Genomic DNA, 20,579 nt, shown 5'->3' on the forward strand with positions numbered 1-20,579 from the left:
AGTAATGTGTGAGGTCATCACAGCTGAGCAGCTCGGGAAATGCCTTTGGTGCCTGCGGCTTCAGAGGTCCAAATTGTAACTTGCATCTGCCCAGTGATTCATAGTTTGGTGTTTACACCACAATGATCTCACCGAATCCTTTGTGCTTCCTGGTGGGCTGTGGTGATCACGTCCATCTGACAGATGGAGAAACAGAGCAGAAGAGGCAAGATGAATTGCCCAAGGTCACACAGAACCAAGACCTGAACTCAGGTCTTACTGACTCCATGTCCTATTTACTTGACCATGCACTAGACCAGTGATTTTCAAACCTCATTCTACGGAGCCCTAGGGTACAGGTCAGAGGAAGGGCTGAGGACAAGGAGGAGGCCAAGGGGCTGGGACTCTGTCCTGCTTTACCCACTTCAGTCTGGGCTGCACTTACATCAGGATTCTGTGTAAGGCTAGTTTGAACTATTTGCATTGCTAAAAAAATGTTTTCAGAAGATTGCCCCAAACTGTTCCTTCTTCTTATTTTTCCTTTTTCTCCCAAACCCCCTAGTACATATTTGTGTATCTTTAGTTGTGGGTCATTCTAGCTGTGGCATGTGGGACGCCGCCTCAGTGTGGCCTGAAAAGCAGTGCCACGTCTGCGCCCAGGATTCGAACCGGCGAAACCCCGGGCTGCCGCAGCAGAGTGCACAAACTTAACCACTCGGCCAGGGGGCTGGCCCCTGTAAATTTTTTTATATGCACATTTTTCTGGAAGGAATATCTATAGCTTTCATCAGAGTCTCAAAGGGGTCTGTGATACAGAACTCTAGCTTCCCAGGACTTTTTTTTTTTTTTTTGGTAGAACTGCTGGGAAATGTTATTTCTCCTTTTGAGGGGTTTTCAAGGTGTAAGAATGGTGTGAGAAAGCTATTTGCATAAAGGAAACAGGAGTAACATATAAAAAAAAGCAGAGCTAAAAGATGAAAGCTCAATGAAAGAGTGAGAGCCTGTGAGCAAGCTGGCAGTCTTCTTTAAGCCCCTGGATCCAGCCATACTTGATGCTCCTACACTTTTCAGCTACATGAATGACTGCCCCTCCCCCCTTAAGGCATTTTCTATTTCAATTATTTGTAGAATAAATGATTGATGTGCTAATATTACTAAAAGAGGCTCTTGCCATTTGAGAAATTATGAAGCTCAACTTAGAAAAAGCAAAGCGGGAAGAGACAGGGATTGAGGTGGGTTCCTCTCACGCTTTTTTTTGAATATCAGCAAAGAAAAATGCTGCTTGTTTTGTTCTCCAACCTTTATTCTTTTAGCAAATTGGAGGCTTTCAGAGGCAGGAAAGACCTTAGAATCAATCCTATCATTACGCAGATGGGAAACCACGATCTAAAGAGAGGATGTGACTTTCTCCAGGTGGCACAGTAAGTTGGTAGCAGGGCTGAAACCAGAACAGAGGTTACCTTCTCCAAGGGGGGCTCCCCCTCTCTGCCTGACTTTCTCAGGCAGGCTTGCCAATCAGGAGCGCTCAGGAGGGTTCTTGTGCCCATGTGTGTTGCTTGGCCACACAGACCCATATCTTATCCAGAAAATTCTGCAGTCTGGATTTCTTTTTCAGGTTCCATGGGCACAAAGAACAGAGTGTTTGCTCTAGGGATGCTGGGAGGAGGTGAAGGGAGTCAGCCCCAGCCCATCTCTCAGCGGGGCTCCCATCCCCTCTCACGGGACAGGTCCACCTAGGATGCTGGCCAGGGAGCCCCAGCCAGGACTGGGGTCCTAGGGATCAGGGCCAGGTGACACGTTGCCCAGTGTTGCCCACAGCAGGAGGGTTTAGATACTGCTAAGGGTCAAAAGCAGGCAAGCAGAGGCTGGCCCCCGGCTGAGTGGTTAAGTTCGCATGCCCCACTGTAGGCTGTAGGTGGCCCAGTGTTTCGTTGGTTCGAATCCTGGGCGCGGACATGGCACTGCTCATCAAACCATGCTGAGGCAGCGTCCCACATGCCACACCTAGAAGGACCCACAACGAAGAATATACAACTATGCACCGGGAGGCTTTGGGGAGAAAAAGGAAAAAAATAAAAATCTTAAAAAAAAAAAATGTTAAAAAAAAAAAAAGCAGGCAAGCAGGATTCATGGGACAAGTCCAGGGGGTCACTTTCAGCCACAGGGTCAGATCTGTTTAGCCCTGGAGGGCAGTAACGGCAAAGGCAGAAATGGGGCCAGGCGGGGCCAGCACATCCGTGGCCCGCAGGACCGGCCGAAGGGACCCGGCAACCCCGAAGAGGAAGGAAAAGGAAACTGCAGACCCTGCCTCCCACCCACTTCACAGACTACTCGAAGCCGCACAGGAGAATTGACCTTTAATGTCCGACTGTGTTTCCACCCCCGCCCAAGTGCCATCGTTCAGGGAAGTAAAAGGAGGGGCTTGAGAGGTACGAAGTCGCCAGACAGACGACGGCCCCGCTCTCTCCTGGGCGCACACTCGCTCTGCCCCGCGCGGGCGGCCCCACTCACGCACACATGCAGACCACACGTACACCGCACAGACACACGCACGTGTACCCACGGTTAAATACATGGACACAGGGACTTGTGGATATATGTACAGAGAGAGAGAGACGAAATCCCGGCCAGCGTCGGGGCCCCGGGCTCTCAGCATGCTGGGCCCAGCTCTCCACGCTGTACCTGGCACCCATGCCCCTGCCAGAAAAGCAGCTGGCCCTCTCCCCGCCCCGTCTCCCCCTGGGGCCCGCGTCGACCCGGCGCCAACACGGCCCTGCCCCTCCGCCCCGCCCGCCCCCCACGATGCTGTCCTTCCCGGGGACAGGGAGCGGGCGCGGACCCCTAACACTGCCCGGGCGCCAGGGGCATGTTGGCTTTGAAGCCCGGCTGCCCGTTGGCCACGTCGGCCGCGGCCTCGCAGCCCGCGTCGGTCCCGGGGCTCTCGGGCTCGGCCAGGAGCCTGAAGGTGAAGAGCGGGCCCGCGTCGGGGCGGCCGCGGCGGCCGGGGGGCTCGGGCGCGGGCAGGCTCAGGAGCGCGCCGGGCGCCTTCCACTCCGGGAAGGCGCACAGCTCGACGGGCGGCGCCGCGCCGCGGCCCAGGTAGCCGGGGCTCGGCGAGGCCGAGGGCAGGGTCCGCTGGCTGCCGCTCAGGCAGCTGCCGCTGTCGTCCAGCGAGTCCTTGCGCGACTGCGAGCGCTCCAGCGAGCCGCCGCGCGTCCACGGCCGGTAGGTGTAGGCGCAGCCGCCCAGGCGGCGACGGCGACGGCGGCGGCGGCGGCCGCGGCACTGGCACCCGAGGATGCGCACGAAGGCGCGCTTGAACTCCTTGCTGGAGCACGGGTAGATGATGGGGTTGAGGCAGCTGTTGAAGTAGCCCAGCCAGAACACCACCTTGAACACGGCGTCGGGGGCCTTCAGGGTGGAGAACAGGGAGCCTGCAGCGGGGAGGGGTTGGGGTGGGCACGGGCAGAAAGACAGACAGCGGTTTGTGAGTAGTCAGAACCTCTCCTCCGTGTGCTCCGCCTAAGCATTGTCAACGGGCAGCATTTTGGCCGCCAGGCCTTTGCCCAGGCCAGTTCCTCTGCCTGGAATGCTCGCCTTTCCATCTCAAAATAAATGAATCCTACATTCATTTTTAGGGCCAACCTTGATAACGGCCTCTTCGCCCATAAAACCTTTCTGATCTAGCTCAACAGCCCCGAAGCTCCTAGATCTCTAGCTTTCCTAGGGCGGCGCTTACCGCTTTCTATTCAAATGATAATAATCATCACCCACAATTGCCCAGCTCTTGGGTCGGGGGTCCTGTGCCAGGAGCTTCTCCTAGATTATTTCAGCCTTCACAAAACGCCCTGAAGTAGGCGCTGATTTATTTCCCTGGCAAATATGAGATGTATTAAAGACCTAAATGGGAATGGTAAAACTTTAAAGGTAAAAGAAGACAAAAAGTAAAGGACAATCTTTTTGATCTAGGTGAAGAAAAACAACCGAATAGCTCGAAAAGATGCACTAGGAGGCAAGGGTGGGAGAAGATATTTACAATGTCTAAGATAGTTAAGAGGTGGTATTTAGAGTATATAAGGAACTCTGGCAGATCAACAAGAGAGACAGCACTCCCTGTAGAAACGTGGGCAAAGGAAACAAACAGCCAATTTACAAAACAGGAAACCCATCATGAGCATATACCAAGATGCTCAACATATTAGACAGTCAAATAAATTAAAATGAAAACGACTAAGAGATATAATGTATCTGTCAGGCTGGCAAAAATTAGGAAGCTGGATAGTGCCAAATGTAGTCAGGGGTGTGAGGACATGGGGAGCCTTCTGTATGGCTGGTCAGGGCACAGACTGAAGACCTGGAAAAGACTCTGGCACCACTTGGTCCTGTTAAGTATACACAGACCTCCTGACCCAGCAATTCTGCTCTAGGACAAGATCTCAAAGAAATTTTTACGTGGGTCCATACAGGGATGTGTCTGAGCATGCTCAGGGCAGTGCTATTTATGGTGACAGAGAGTTGGAGAAACCTGGGTGTCCCTCTCTGGGAATTATGGAAAGGTATTGGGTTGATGTGTAGTATAGCAATTATGCAGTGCTTAGAGGCCCTGGATGACAATGTCCATCCAGCCATATGGAAAGATCTTAAATACATTGTTCTTTGTGAAAAAAGTAGGAAACAGAATGAGATTTATAACATAATACTGTTTAAGTAACACACCAAACAATCGCACGCATTTTGCAAAAACACTTTCGAATTAAAAAATACATTATCAAACACAGAAGGGTTGCCTAAGGATGGAGGCAGATGGAAATGAGAATGGGGAATGGGAATAAAAGGAAATAAATCAATAACATAAGAGAGAGGCCTGGCGGGGACCCACGACACCGGGCTATTATGAATTGAGAAACATGATTAACTCATCCTTCTGCATTTGCGGTCCAAAAACATTTTATGGCCATATTAAATTAAAAACAATTTTCATGGTAAATGCAAAGGCAGCTGAGACTGGAGAGGTTAAATGAGTTGCCCCGGGTCACACAGCATGTTTGTAATATTGCTGGGATTTAAACTAAATTCTGTTCGAATTCAAAATATATTTTCTAAAAAATACTATTAATAATACCCTTTGTGGAAAATGAGAAAACATAAAAAAGCAAAAACAAAAGAAAAAATATTTTAAAAGCATGCATGACTCTGCAATGCAAAGTGCATACACTGCCCGATTTTTTTTCTGTTATATGTACATACTTAAATATTTAAAAAAATGGGATTATACTTTACAGAACATAACTTCAAACCATGTCCCTAACCCTGCCACTCGGCCTGCGGTACAGCAACTTTCGACTTTCGTATTCCTGTCTTAGCTCCTCTGTTAGACTGTGAGCTTCCCAAGGGCCTGGTCTTTGGGATCATCTTCGAATCCATTTGTTGACTGAAGAGCATGTGCCTCTGGAATAACTGAATGGGAGGGATGTTAGAAATCCCGAAGTTCAACCTCTTTGTTTTGCAGATGATGACGCGAGACCCAGGGAGTGGCTGAAGATCCCACCTCGGTGGCACAGATGCTACAAGAGTCCAAGTCTTTGATTTTGGATTGCACTTGATTTTCTCCCCGTAGCACTTCTCCTTCTGAATAGGTTTGGCCTGTTGTTACAGGGAGCCTCCTGCTTCTCTGCTTAGTAACCCAGGGTTGGTGGCTGGGCTCCTGGTGCTGGGTGAAGCCAGAGGGGGTGAATTTGGAAAGGTCATCCATAGCCGGAGGCAAGTGCTAATTACAAGTACAGGCTGTCTTCTCAACTCAGGGTAAATGTGGGAAACGTGGGGCTCCGTTCTGTTTGCTGTTAGTGGGGCAGATGAGGGCGCCACCTTGTGGTCGTATTTGTGACAAGGCCTGCACCTTAGGTGTTCGTCCCACCATCCCAGATACTCCTTTGGATTAAGACACTGTGGGGAAGGTCCTAGCTGAAATGCAAATATGACATCTGAACACCTAGTAACCATGATGGATGAGTTGTCTCTGTCCACAGGGATGCACTTGTTTCTGTCACTGGGTCTGAAGGGCATAGGAACTGGTTTTGATAAAATGGGAAACTGGAGAATAAATTCTGGGGAGAAGTGGAGAGAGGGAGATAAAGCTTGTGCGTTATCCTGGAGGGTAAATGCTGATGAGTGTGTGTGCGGGTAGGCACACCACCTTAATGAGGACATGTAGGTCCCAGGATGGAGGCTGGGCACACAACGATAGTCATGGCCAAAGGTGGGAAGGATCCAGAGCAGGAGAGCACGCTGGCTGAAGGCAAACTTGTAGCTTTGCTTGCCAACCCTAGGTAGTGCAATAGGCAATACATGACTTAATGGGGAGGTATCCTGAGGGACCGGCACTTTTAAAGGATACACAAATAACAATAATGCTAACAGCTAATGTTCATCAGAGCCACGATTTATATTGTGTGTGTGCTCTGTACAGGTCCTGTGCTAAACTCTTTACACTGTTAGCTCCCTTAATTATCACAATCCCTTGACGAAAGTATTACTGTTGGCCCCACTTTACGGATCAGGACGCCAGCATATGATAGTTGTAGCTATTTACATTTTATACATTCATTCATTCATTCCACAAATACTGAGCTCCTGATGAGTACCATGAGAGGGGCACAAATGTCACTCTGTCCCTGTGACCAAGTGCCATTTCTTTCTAGGTTCTTCTTCACCTCCATCACACTGGAAGTGCCTTGTTAAGAACAAAGACGGGCTGGATCTTTGCTTTAATTTTCTTATAAAGTGCTCTCCAAGACCGCGGCCATGAGAAGTATTCAGCCACAGGTTAGAGGATGAAGCCAACTTTTCTTGTGGGCAAAAATTTACAGCCACATTTTGAGTTTGGGCTCCCTGAGCTGCTTGTTCCTCTGGGAAGGTCATTCTTTGCCCTTGGCTGATTTAGGCAGTGTTGCCCAGTGGCTTGAGCACAGGCTTTGGGATCACATAGACCTGGTTTTGAGTCCCTTTTGTGTGTGTATTGGCTGTTTGACTTTAGAAAAGTTAATTGGCCCCCTCGGGCTCAATTTTCTCATCCATAAAATGGGGGCAATATCCGTTTCATAGGGTAATTTTAAATACATGAAAATATCCATGTAAAATACTTGACACAGGATCTGGCACCTTGAGAATAATAATATAATGATGGCCATTTTTCAAAGACACTGTATATCCTGGCTCAGTCATTGCCCTCCTCCAGGAACTCTGTTTTCATTAACCCCACCCAGCTCAGGCTGACTTCTTTGTTCGCGGCCACAGAAAGTATACAATCAGGTCTTACCTGTTATTTTATTGTTTGCCCATTGACGTTCTTGAGCCACCCCAGGGCTGGCTGAATCCTTGTTTACCACCCAGGCTATAAATTCCTTCTGGGCAGGAACCACATCTTCTTTTCTTTTCTTTTCCTCTCCCGATTTGTGTATTTTTATTACAAAAGTGACACATGGAGGGATGAGTAGGTGGAGCACAGAGGATTTTTAGGGCCATGAAACTAGTTGGTATGAGACTATAGTTGTGGATACAAGGCATTATACATTTGTCCAAACCCATAAAATTTACAGCAGCAAGAGTGAGCCACAATGTGAACTGCGGACTCTGGGTGCTTTTGATGCATCGGTGTAGGTTCATCAATTGTAACAAATGTACCACTCTGGGTGGGGATGTTGATAACCAGGCAGGCTGTGCATGTGAGGAGGTGGGGATGTATGGGAAATCTCAGCACCATCCTGTCAGTTTGGGTGTGAACCTAAAACTGCTCTAAAAAATAAAGTCTATTTAAAAAGCCTCACTTACTTAAAATTTAAAAAGTGGATTAAAAAAAATTACACATTACAGGGAGCTGACCCGGTGGCACAGTGGTTAAGTTCACATGTTCTGCTTCGGTGGCCCGGGGTTCACCAGTTGGGATCCTGGGTGTGGACGTGTCACTCCTTGTCAAGCCATGCTGTGGTAGGCATCCCACGTATAAAGTAGAGGAAGGTAGGCATGGATGTTAGCTCAGGGCCAGCAAAAAGAGGAGGATTGGTGGCAGACGTTAGCTCAGGGCTAATCTTCCTCAAAATAAAATAAAATTAAATTAAATTAAAAATTAAAAAATTATACATTACAAAAAAATATATAAAATATAGAGTGAAAATTCTTTCTCCATTCAAGTAGAGGGGGCCAGGGTTAACAGCTTTGTTTTTATCCTTTTAGATTGTTTTTATGGGATCATACACATACCTTTCCCCAAATTGCTTGGAATATGTATTCTTTGTTTAGAATATATACAAGACATTTCCCCATGTCGGGACACTACCTCCTTCTGTCTGGATATATAGTAGTTTACTTAACTCTCTCCTAACGATGGTCAAGCAGGTGGCTTCCATTTTTGGCGGTTACAAATTGCGGTAACGAAAACTTGTCTGCATTTTGCTTTTTTGTACGTTTGAATGTTTCTGTAGGATAATTTCCTACACGAGGAATCCCTGGGTCAGTTGCACATTTAAGTAGTGACAGCTAGCCAAATTGCCTTCTGAACTGGGGGGACCCATTTACCCTCCCGTCGACTGTGTAGGAGCATGATATTTTCCCTACAGCGCCACAACTCTGGGTGCCATCAGTTTTGAATCCTCGCTTGTCTGGAAGCTGGATAATGAATAGTCATCTTGCCGGTCCTCTTGTTCCATTTGCATTCTGTTTTATCTGGTCCTCCCATACCCCCCAGCATGGAACCACTTCTCCCCAGCCCCCCACCCCCACCCCAGCAAGCCCTCAGTGACTTCTGACAGGGAGTCCTTTTCTTGTCAGAATTGGACTCCTTCGGATAGAATCCTGCCTCTCTCACCAGCAGCCATGAGATCTTGAGCAAGTTTCAGACTATCCCTGAGCCTCAGTTTCCTCATCAGTAAAAGGAGCTAATCATAGTACCCATCTCTCTGGGCTACTGTGAGGATTGAGCAAGATAAAATGTGTAAAGTCCTTATTAGCATTCTGCGTACCAGGTGCCTGCCACACAAATCAACTCTGCATTAATGCTAATTAACCAAATAATAATTATTATTCCTGTGAATCACTGATTGGGCTGGGAATTTAATTACAGGAAACCTATGTGTGGAAACTATGTTTGGTAACTCGATCTATCGTTAAATTGCTTTCTCTTTCTGGGCCTTAGTTTCCCTCCTGTAGTTGACTGGTGTCATCTGAGTCCTGTCCAGCCTTAAAATTCACTGTCCGTGAAGCCGGCGATGGAAATCCTGCCCATGCCTGCGGGGCGTGCCTGCTTCTCTAGACCCACCACAGAGGGGCAGTGTGGCTCAGGGACTGGACTGCTGGGCGCCTTGGATTCCACACATATTTCGGCCCCTTCCCTCCTCCCTCTCCCCTCAGCAGCACAGTAGCTACTGGGATTAGGGGCTCTGTTTGCTAGGCTGCCTGCCCTGGTGGGAGCCAAGAACCCGTGGTTAATTAGGGAAGGCGCTGAGCCTCTCTGGCATGAAAGAGAATTGGTGACAGGGATCTTTTTTCCATGGGCACTCAAACAGACCTTTGGGGGCCAACGAAGCTGCCAGGGAAAGGGGAGCAAATCTTAACAGGAAATGCGGATTCCTGGAAGGCCTGCTCTCTGCTGGAAGTCAAGGCTGTGCTGGGCTCTTTGACATGGCCACTAACTTGCTGGGCATGTCCCTGAGCTTGGCTCCACTTCTCTTGCTCATGAAATGGTCCAATGCTCCTTGCCATGCGTCTCAGCATCATGGCTTGCCAGGACTGGGAAACCTCCTTCCTTAATGGAAACTCAGTGAGGGTGAGTGACTTGGTTGATGTCATTCAGCTGGTGAATGGCATCATGGCTGCCAGGACCTGCTCAAATTGTCATTCTTTTATTCAACAAACATTCATTGAGGCAGAGTAGTTTAGTGGTTAAGGACTTGTTCAGGCGTCACAGGTTGGTAGATCTGGGTTCACATCCTAGCTCTGGCTTCCCGGCTGTGTGACCTTGGAGAAGCCACTTGAAGAAGCAGCAGCTACCTCCCTATCCGGATGGTGATAGTTCTTTTCTGCACGGATGAGACGCGCTTAGGATGGTAAGTGCCTGCCACATTGAAGGCAGTCAGTAAGTATAGCAATTCTACCTGCTGCAAACACTGCTACCTTTCCTACTGCCAGCACTGCTGTTATTGCCATAACTACAGCTACAAAGGTGAGAGGTGGCAAAGAGGATGAGATGAAATGTGTTGACCAGGCTTGAGACCCTCACCTTGCTGTTCTTCCCAATACGTGCCCAAGGATGGGCTCCAGGCGGTTCTTGAAACTGCTGAAATTGTACCGGATGTTCACGCATTTTTCTGGGGGAGGATGCATAGCTGTCTATATGGGCTTGAAGGGGTCAGCAAGCCCCAAACGGTTAATACTCACTCATCTCAAGTCTAGGCTTCCTAAACATCAGTAGGCCTCCCACCTGGACCACCAATAACTTAACACTTTTCTTTAAATTAATTTACTTTTGGTATCGAAACTAAACTTTTTTTTTAAAAGGAAGCTTTCTATCACTATTCTAAAACCTGCATCATTTGTTATAAATAGAATGTCATGATACAGAAAAATAAGATGAAAACAAAATGATATTAGTACCTCTGCATTGCTCCAGACAGTGGTGGACCTGAGGCCTGCTCTCTCTTTTTCAAAAAGGGAGATTAGCAGGGGTTGAGGCATATTGAAGACTTGCTGACCCTAGATGGAGAGGAAATTCTCTTTGAGGAACCTAAAGGATTAGAAGGCAAGTGAACAGGGAATAACTTTCTCACTGGAGAACCCAGCCCCTGGCACATAGTGGGTGCTAAATAAATATTTGCTCAGTGACTGACTGATTGACTGAATATGTGCCTCAGAGTTTCTTGTGCCTTCTCTGGATGCCATTTCAAGCTCTCTTGCATATCACCCAAATCTGGAGTGAATCTGAGCAGAGTATAGGCGCAGCCCTGGGAAACCACTTGCAGAGGCCCATGGTTCCACTCTGATGCCTCTTGGTAGCCTTTTACTGAGGCTTTTAAGTAGATGAAACGAGACAGCACTTCTGAAAGGGCTTACAGGGGTGGAAAGCTTGATACATGGGTGGGGCGATTAGGAGATGGAGCTTGAGCCGGGAGGGTTAAAGGGGCCAGCAGATGTTGCAATGAGCTCACCCACTCCTCTTGGGCTTTGCCTGCCTGAGGGTGATTTTAAGGGTCCGGGAAGTGCAAGGATCCGAGGCTAAGGCTGAGGAGGGTCAGCACAGGGAGAAGCATTTCTTGGCTGGATGTGGTTCCAGCAGGTCATCCTTAAGGTGACAAGCAACGAATCTGAAGAGTGAACACAAAGTCTCAACCCTCTGTGAACCTCCACTCTTCAAAACCACTGGGCGTGTTTGTAGAGCAGTACCTATCATTTCACAGGCTCCTACTCTGTGCCAGCCACCAGGCTGGATGTGTAACCATTCTTATGCCAGTCACTGTTCCCAAGGCAGCCTGGCATGACTCTGCCCTGCGCAGCTCTACGGGGCGCCATTCCACATTGTTGTCTACGGCACTGATTGGTGACTGAGTGTCCAGCCTGCATGCACCCTGGAGGCCATGGCTGTTATGTCAGCGGGAATGGAAGGTAAGCTGCTCGAGGTACAGAGCTAGTGGATGAGGGAGTTAGAATTTGAATCCATGCAGCCTCTAACAGAGGCTCTTAGTCACGACCCCTATAGCTCATGAGGAAACAAAATATGTGTTGATGTGTATAAAGGACGGGAAGGATACACGTGGAAGAAACATCAAGAGTGTTTATCCTTGGGTGTTGGAATTATGGTGAATTTTCCTTCTCTGTATTTTTTGGTATTTTCCAAAATTTTCGCCATAACCATGAATTACTTTTGTAATTGGGAAAAGTCCAATGAATATTACTTAAAAAATAAAAAACAACCCAAAAGATACTGTGTTATTGGGTCCTTGTTATGTGTCAACCAACTTTCTCATATTCTATTTCATTTAGTGCCCATAATGGCTTTATGAGCAAAGTGGGATTATCGCGACTTTACAGATGAAGAAACGGAGGCACCAACAGAGGGCAGTGCTTGCCCAACGTCACACACAGGTAAGAGAGGTTTGAAATGAGACCTTTCTTTAAGCCCAGCAGCCTCTTCTGTTAGTTCCTGATGTGCCTGGGGGTCTCCTACCCTTATCCCTTTACTGTGGGGCAGAAAGGGGGGCCCTCTTTATTCCTTATGTATTCCTCCAACCATAGGCCTTCACTAAACATTGATTCAAAGAATGACGAATGGGTGGGTTTGGAGACTGCAGCAAGGCTTAGGGATCCAAAGCACCATTTATCTGGTCCCCCCCAGGGCTGGGTGGTTTGTGAAATCCCTCTGGGCTTTGACATTATGGGACTCTCGGGTTATAAATTTGCTTTGACTTATTTCAGCATCAGACAAACCCGATGACCTCAGGGGAGCCAGTGGTAGAACCATTTTACTTGGCTTGTAAATAGAGTGGAGCTCCTTTTCAGCATGGCTCTTATTAGGAGCGTTTGGCTACAGCTACAGCCGAGCCACGTCTCCCTAGCTGAAATGGTTTGGCCCAATAAAAACTTGAAAAATTTAAAATAGTTGCTAATTCTTTCAGCACCAGCTTTGTAAAGGTCTCCTTGGATCTGGAAATTCCCCAAGAGGTTTTTCCATTTTTATTTGCCACTTAATCCTGGAATGAGATCATAAAGTTGTCTAACACAAACAATATCTTTGGGGCCTACAGACCCATGTTAAGTTTTAAAGCAAATGCTGAAAACAATCATAATCACCAGAGGCACCCTTTGCAATGGACTGGAAACCAGTTATTAGGTACCATGTTTACAAACCCTCACTCACACAGTCCTTCCAGCAGCCCTGCTATCATTGTACCTCATTTTACAGATGAGAAAACTGAGGTTTAAGAGATTAACAAAGTCACATGTCTAGTAAGTGGTAGAGCTAGGATTAAAATCCAACTCTGAAGTCTGGGTTCTTATTCATTGTTTAATAATAAGAAAAAGAAGCTTCTATTCATCTCCTTAAACACCAGGAAATTTCTCCTTCAATTGGGAATAATCTCTCTCTTTGCTGAATTTCAAAGCCCTTTATCTGAACCTGAAATATGGCATTTATCACTTTCTACCTTGAATTACAGTTGCTTAGGGCTATGGCTCATCTCCTCTGATTAGTCTGTGAGCTTTTAGAAAAGAGAGTTCAGGTCTGATTTTTCTCTCTCTCCCCAGGGCCTAGTGCAGCGCATGACACGTGATAGGCACTCAGCCAACATGTGTTACATGAATACTAATAGTAATAAAAATAATAAAACTGAAATATATTATCCCCTGGCTCCTCAGAGTGAGGTTCATGGATAAACAGAAGCACTATCACCTGGGTGCTTGTTAGAAATGCAGGGTCCCAGTGACCCAGTGAATCAGAATCTGCTTTTTAACAAGGTCCTGGGATGAGAAGTGTTGCCTTCACCCACGTTACAGTTTTATTTTTAAAATTGCTTTCCTGGGGTATCTTGGGATTCATGGATGAGCAGAGGCTGGGCTGAGAGACACGTCACCATGGGACTGACTCCCTTGCCCCAAACCCCCCGGCAGCTCCTACAGTTTATAGGATAAAGTTCAAACTACTTAGGCTGCTCAACTTGGCTGCAATGGACTGATTCTTCGCAATGTGAATGGACTTTTCTGGCTCTTTTCCCTTTATCCACACTGTGCACTGGTGTGAGATTCCCTCTCCTTTCCCCTCCTCCTCTCGATCCTTTCCAGGCCTGGCTCAAATTCTTCCTTCTCGTAACCACAGCCCACAATGCCCAGCTTCCTCTGAAGTGTGAAAGCAGGAGGAAGGAATGAGCAGGTCTCAAAGACCTGCTAAGAGCCAGCTGACCTGCACACCTTCCTCGTTTCACCTTCCCCACAGGCAGGAGAGTGGCCTAGGTTCTGTAATTCTCCATTCTCAATTTACAGATGGGTAAATCGAGTTTCTGAGTATACGGAACTCATCCAATGTCACAGAGCTATTAGATGGTAGAGCTGGGATTCAAACCCACATCTGCCTGGTCGCAAAGCTGGGCAGTTTCCTCAACAGACAATATTGCCTCTGAACTCTTAGCACACTTCTGGGCTGCGGGAAGGCTAAAATTGTTTGCTTGTTACTTGTAATGGCATCTTTACATATATTTTATCTGGCCATTAAAACACAAGTATCTAGAAGCCAAGAGTTTTGTGTCACTCTACCCCAGTGGTTCTTAACCTGACAGTGCTGGTAATGCAGATAATCTAGCATCATATAATTTCAGGGGCTCACAGACCCACTGAATCCCATCTGTGGTACCCAGGAGGTGCACGGTCACCAGATTGAGTCTCTGATATTCTCTCCACAGATTTCTATCACAACAACTGTTGGACTTACTTATTTAAGAGCCTGTCTCCCTTGTTTATAGGCTCCTCCAGGCCAGAGTCAGTCTTACTCGTCTTGGTTTCTCTAGCACCTAACCCAGAGCTTGGCTTACAGTGAATGTGCATAAATATTTGTTGAGCACGTCACCTCGTCTTCATGTGCCTAGCCTAGAATCGGGTTGAGAGTCGGTGCAGAATAAATGGTTGTGGAGTGATTTCCTTGCTTCTACTTTGCCCCTTCCTCTTCTTTATTTATTTAAATGGTAACCACATGCCAATGCCCAGTTCAGTTCGCATCTCCTTCCTGAAACCTTTCCTGACTGCTCCAGGCCTCTTCTCCTTTATCTCCTATCAAAACAGAGTCCATAGCACGTGGGTTAATATGGAACGCCATTCTTAAGGGATGTGCCACTGTGTCATTAGGCAGCATCAAAGCTCCTGGAAGATGGGATCTCTGTCCTGTCCTTGTAGCACAGGACTAGGCATACGGTCACTGCCATCAGTTACCCACTGATTAATTGACGGACCCATTCCAGCTTCCAGGAGAAAGATGCCTTCTAGCTTAGGCCCAGGGTTGGGAGCAGATGGGATGGAGTGGTTTCTTGGGGTCCATCTTAGGGGTCCATCTTGATGCCAAACTGAGTGTGTTCCATGCTTTGATCTCACTGGAAATAGCATTTTCTGTGCAGAACCCTTTTAGACACTGAGTATTGGTGGGACCTCTGTGAAGGAAGCTATAAAACTTTATAAAGGGGCATAAAAAGAAGACATGTTAAATGGAGAAACATAGCTTCCTTTAGTACAGGAAGTTTCTCTCCAAGACAGCTTCATTTCTCCCCAAATTAATCTGTAAATTCAAGACAATCTCATTAAAATGTCAACAGGTGTTTTATTGGGTGAGGGGGCAAAGAGGGGAAACTAAATGATCCTAAACTAAATATATGGAAGATTCTGGAATATCGAAGAATAACCATGAAAAAAATAGCCAGGTAAATTAAAAATACATAAAGAAGAATGGTGGGGGTAGTATTGGGAAGATGAGTAAACACACCCCTACAGATATTAAAACCTATCATAAGATTACAGTAATAAAAAATATACTAGGGCAGGAAGTGCAAGAAAATGCAAATAGATCAATGAAATTATATAGTTTAGAAAGAGAGCCAAATATCCATGAGAATTTTACATGCCATTTCAATGTTTGTGGGGAAAAAAGAGGTTATTCTATAAGCAGTGTTGAGACAACAGGCTAGCTGCTTGAAAATAAATAAAGCTGGATCCTTACTTTATTTCTTACATCAAAATAAACTCAGATGGATCCAAGATTTTAAGTATAAAAATTATTAAAATATTAGAAGATATAAGTGAATATTTTTGTGATTTTTGAAATAGAAAAGACCATTTTAAGCATGATGCAAGTTCATGATCCATAAAGAAAAGTATTGTTGAGTTTGATTAGACATTTTATAAGGTTGCAAAATTCAAAAACAAAGTTAGAAGAAGAATTGAGAGGAATATTTGTAATTCAAATGACAGTAAAAGGAATAATATTTCTAATACACAAAGCTCTCTTTCAAATCAATAAGCAAACAATAACTCAGAAAATAAGCAAACCATATGAATAAGCAAATAACAAGAAAAAGTACAATGGACAGCCAATGAAATTAATGAAAACATAATGAAATTCCTTTACAAAATAAATAATGCAAATTAAAAAGCAGCAAAATGGGGCCAGCCCCGCGGCGGAGTGGTTAAGTTCTCGTGCTCTGCTTTGGCTGCCCGGGGATCACCAGTTCAGATCCTGGGCGCGGACCTATACACCGCTCATCAAGCCGCGGTGTGGCAGCGTGACACATACAAGAACTAGAATGACTTACAACTAGAACATACAAGTATGTGCTGGAGCTTTGGGGAGGGAAAATTAAAAAAAAGAGAGGAAGATTGGCAACAGGTGTTAGCTCAGGGCCAATCTTCCAAAAAAAAAAAAAAAAAAAGCAGCAGCAAAATATTTTGGGTCTATTAGTTTGGGAGATATTTAAAAAATTGCTTATGCTCAATTTGGCAAAGATATGGGAAAACAGACATTTTCATGTATTCTGGGTGGGGGCACAAGTTTTGGGTGGAAAATTTGCATTATCCAATAAAATTAAAATGAGCATAGCTTTTGCTCTAAGAACTCCACATCCAGGAATTTATCCTACAGAAGTACTCTTAAAAGGGAGCAAAGATAAAATACAAGGAATTGCACAAGTGTTCCCCCCGGGATGGGAAATTACCTAAATTCCAATAACAGAGGATTGTGAAATAAACCATGTACCATTCACATAATGAAAAACCATACATCTATTAGAATGGGAAGTCTACATGGAATGATGTCCATGACAGAAGGAAATAGAAAAGATCAAATTTCAGAACAGAAGGCATAGTATGATCTGATTTTTATGAAAAAAGTGTGTGTGTGTGTGTGTGTGTGTGTGTGTGTGTGTGTGTGTATTAGTATGTTCACAGAAAAAAAAATCTAGGAGAATATACACCACATCATTCATAGTGGTTCTCTCTGGAGGATGGGTTTATGGGAAGATTTTTCACTTTGTATTTAAAATTATTTCTGCAATGAACAATCATCGCCTTTGTAGTTAGAGAGAGAGAGAGATTGAGAATTTGAGAATATAGGGGGAAAAAGAGCCATCCTAGGGCTAGCAGCTGGCAGACCTTTAAATGGGCACATCACCTTTCTGGGCCCCCGTTTCTTCGTGTATGAAATGAAGGTGTTGCATTAGCTACCAGGCCCCCTCCTGCTCCAATTCTAAGCTTTGTGTTCACCCCATTGTAAAGATTTTATTTTTCCTTTTTCTCCCCAAAGCCCCCCAGTACACAGTTGTGTATTTTTAGTTGTGGGTCCTTCTAGTTGTGGCATGTGGGACGCCATCTCAGCATGGCTTGATGAGTGGTGCCATGTCCGCGCCCAGGATTTGAATTGGCAAAACCCTGGGCCACCGAAGCAGAGTGCGTGAACTTAACCACTTGGCCACGGGGCCGGCCCCTGTTCACACCATTTTAGAGGTGGGATGAAAATGAGGAGAGAAGGTACCAATATACCTGCAGCCAGAGTGTCTTTGAGCCTAGAACAAACAGGCTTTGCAACACTTGGTCCTTCCTTCTAAGGGGGCAGATGAAACTGCTGGTGGGCTGGCGGGCTGAGAGGCCTCATGCGTTTGGATGAAAGGCTCCCTGAGGGAACAGGGACAATGACTGGCCTTAGGGAATAAATGGTAAAATGCCCAGACTGGGCCACTTGGGCCCTTAGGCTCCATGCAATGCCTTTCATCCCTTCCCTCAGCAGCTGTCCACTGATTCCCCAGCCCTCCTCTTTCTCACTCATCCCTCTGTCCTGTCCTTTGGCTGGTGTTAATCAAAACTTTTCCTTATTTCCAAACTGGTTTGCCAGGTTTGGGTTGGGCCTGGGAGTGCTGCGTCTCCTTTCCACTTGTGTGGCTCCTGAGACTGCCACATCTGGGGGCCATGTTTTCCTTGTCGCCTGCAGGTAGAGTTTCTCGACCACAGAGTGAGTGATGCCAGCCCGCTGTCTCCAGGCTGTCTTGTCTTCTTGCCAGAGCCCTCTCCTGCCTTTTCATTTCCCGAGAGCCAGGCACATCGCTGGTATCATGAATATTGTATAATGAAATGATTAGTCTTTGCTGCCGAATACATGCTGCTCTCCAGATCTTAGCAAGTGGGGCTTTGTCTTGCTTCTCAGTCTAGGTCCAGTTAAGCATGCCATAAAATGACCCTGAAATTCCTGCCCTTTCTCAGAGCTTGAAGGCTCCTCACCACCAGGAAACTTAACAGGTGGATAATTCAGTGCTCAACTCAAAGACGGCCTGTAGGACAGAGAGCTGGCTGGGCTTGCTGCCACCATGCGAGAATGTTTGCTGAGAATTTCCATGAAGAAGGGACTGGAGGTGTGGAATATTTACCACCTATGCTGTTTATATATGTGTAGCCCAGACGTCCGTTGGGGGCCTTACTGCCCCTTGAGAGCTGAGTGAGATTGTCTTGAGTGTCCCTTTTCCATAACCCTGGGAAGTCCAGAGCCCTCCTTCAAAGTCTCTGCATTCCTGGAGTGGGACAGAAGGACTAACTTCGTTCCTCCTCTCCTGCTGCTTGGGCTCCATTTCCCTTGACAGCCTGCTCTGCTTATACCTCCTTGAGGCAATGATTCCACAAGAGGACAATCACCCACACACAGCATTTGGAGCTCTACTTAATGCTGGGCTCCCTGAGGCCCTCCTTGTGCTCTCCCATCTCACTTCCTCTCTTCCCAGATTGCTCCAAGAGTTCCAAAATCATCTTCTTCTTTTTTTTTTGCTGAGGAAGATTTGCCCTAAGCTAACATCTGTGCCAATCTTCCTCTATTTTTTAGTATGTGGGCCGCCAGCATAGCATGGCCACTAACAGAGCAGGATAGGTCTGCACCTGGGAACCGAACCTGGGCTGCTGAGGCAGAGTGTGCTAAACTTAATCATTAGGCCCTGGGGGCTGGCCCAAAATCTTGTTTTTTTTTTCAAGGTACGCATTTCTATTCTTCCTTTTGGTAGCTTTGCCATCAGCCTTGTTGAGGGAAATGGGGAGAAGAGAGACGGGGGTGGTGAGGGTGGAGGGTAGGTTTCCCCTTCCACCTTCAACTCTCACTAAGATATTTTCCCAAAGACAGTTCCTTTCCTCAAAGAAAATCTAGATTTTCTGAAAATACCATTTTCTCCACATCTTTCCATGTAAATCAATGCTCCCTTCTCAGTTTGATGTTAGTTTTTAGATTACAGCTCTCAGAGGGAAGTCCCCAGGTTTTGTTCCACTTTATAGCAAGTCTTTATTGAACATCTCCTGGGTACCTAGAACTGGCTTAGCACTTAATCCAGGAGGTTAATATTTGATTAGGGAAGCAAGGAGATTTCACTCATTATTTTATTCCGTCTCCACAAGCCTATGAGGTGAATACAATTATTATGCCCATGTTATGGATGAAAAAACTATGGCTTGCAGTGATTAAGGAAATTGCTCAAGATTACATAGTGGTAGAGACAATATTCAATTCCAGGCCTGACCTCAGAGCAACTGATCTTTCTGCTACCTCAAGGCTGATTCCCACAGACTGGAGACTTGTCACTTCCCCGGAAGGTTCGGTTGGAGATGCCTAGAAGAAAACCAGGAGGTGCTGGTTACAGTAGGATGGAGAGATGTGCGTGGGTGCTAGTTTGGGAAGGAGATGCTATTTGACATCGCTACTTTCAGAGAAGTTCCCTGCAAAATTGATTCCATCTTCATACGTTTTGAGGAGACAGAAGCTGGAAGGGCGGGGCATTGCACCCCCTTTGTGGGTGAGGCTGCAGTGGCAACAGGGCAAGTGTGTTTCAGAGGGCTGGTAACTTAGTTCATTTAGTTCCTGAGAGAGGAGGCCTGATGTCCTACACAGTGTCCTGATCACAAGGAAGGTGGAGAATGCGTGCTGACTCTCATGGCAGTTAGAAATCGACTCAATCTTGATGGTGTTTTCAAAGAAAATACAGAAGATGGCAGTGATCTGAATTTAATAACAATAACAACAACAACAACAATAATAATAGCAGCAATCATCTATTGAGGGTTTATAGGCAGTAAGCACTGTATCTAACCCCTAGCATGCATAATCGCACTTAGTACCCAAAACAATTCTATGTGGGAGGTACGGGCATCATCTCCATTTTGAAAATGTTGAAACTGAGGCTTAGAAGAGAAGTAATTTGCTCTGAGTCATGGATCTATTAAGTATTAGGGTCTCATTACAACCCACAAGCTCCCGTCTCCCATCTTCTGCTGTTTTGACCTTGTGAGACGGACCACCAAGAAACCAAGGACTGAAAGGACATTTAAGAAAGTGGAGCAGATTCCACAGGGGCATGCACTGCACAAGGGGAAAAAGATGAGCCAGGTTGGGGTGCAAATATACTAGTTTCAGATGACTCATCTTCCCAGCCAAGTCCAGGAGGAACCATAATTATTTAGCATTGAAGTCATGCTTCTGCCATCTCCTGGCCTTGTGAAAGTAAGTCCTGGAGACCCAAGAAGGTGGAGAGAGAAGGGATGTTTAACTCACAAATTCTTCCATCATC

General features: G+C 46.2%; 1 protein-coding gene and 1 long non-coding RNA gene across 2 annotated transcripts in view; one reads left to right on the plus strand and one right to left on the minus strand.

Moving 5' to 3' along the window:
• Positions 1-1,276: 1,276 nt before the first annotated feature.
• The window catches only part of ADRA1B (adrenoceptor alpha 1B), a 49,113-nt gene continuing 29,810 nt past the window's right edge, over positions 1,277-20,579 (minus strand). The window contains exon 2 of the mRNA XM_014842729.3: positions 1,277-3,413. Coding sequence (XP_014698215.2) covers positions 2,821-3,413 — 593 coding nt within the window. The 3' untranslated portion in view covers positions 1,277-2,820. The remainder of the gene's footprint in view (positions 3,414-20,579) is intronic.
• LOC139046142 (uncharacterized) overlaps positions 3,435-20,579 on the plus strand; it is a 45,559-nt gene continuing 28,414 nt past the window's right edge. The window contains exons 1-2 of the long non-coding RNA XR_011505738.1: positions 3,435-11,628; positions 12,007-12,108. This is a non-coding gene — a long non-coding RNA (uncharacterized lncRNA). The remainder of the gene's footprint in view (positions 11,629-12,006; positions 12,109-20,579) is intronic.

The sequence above is a fragment of the Equus asinus genome, chromosome 9, assembly GCF_041296235.1.
Source record: "Equus asinus isolate D_3611 breed Donkey chromosome 9, EquAss-T2T_v2, whole genome shotgun sequence".
In the NCBI taxonomy this organism is placed as follows: domain Eukaryota; kingdom Metazoa; phylum Chordata; class Mammalia; order Perissodactyla; family Equidae; genus Equus; species Equus asinus.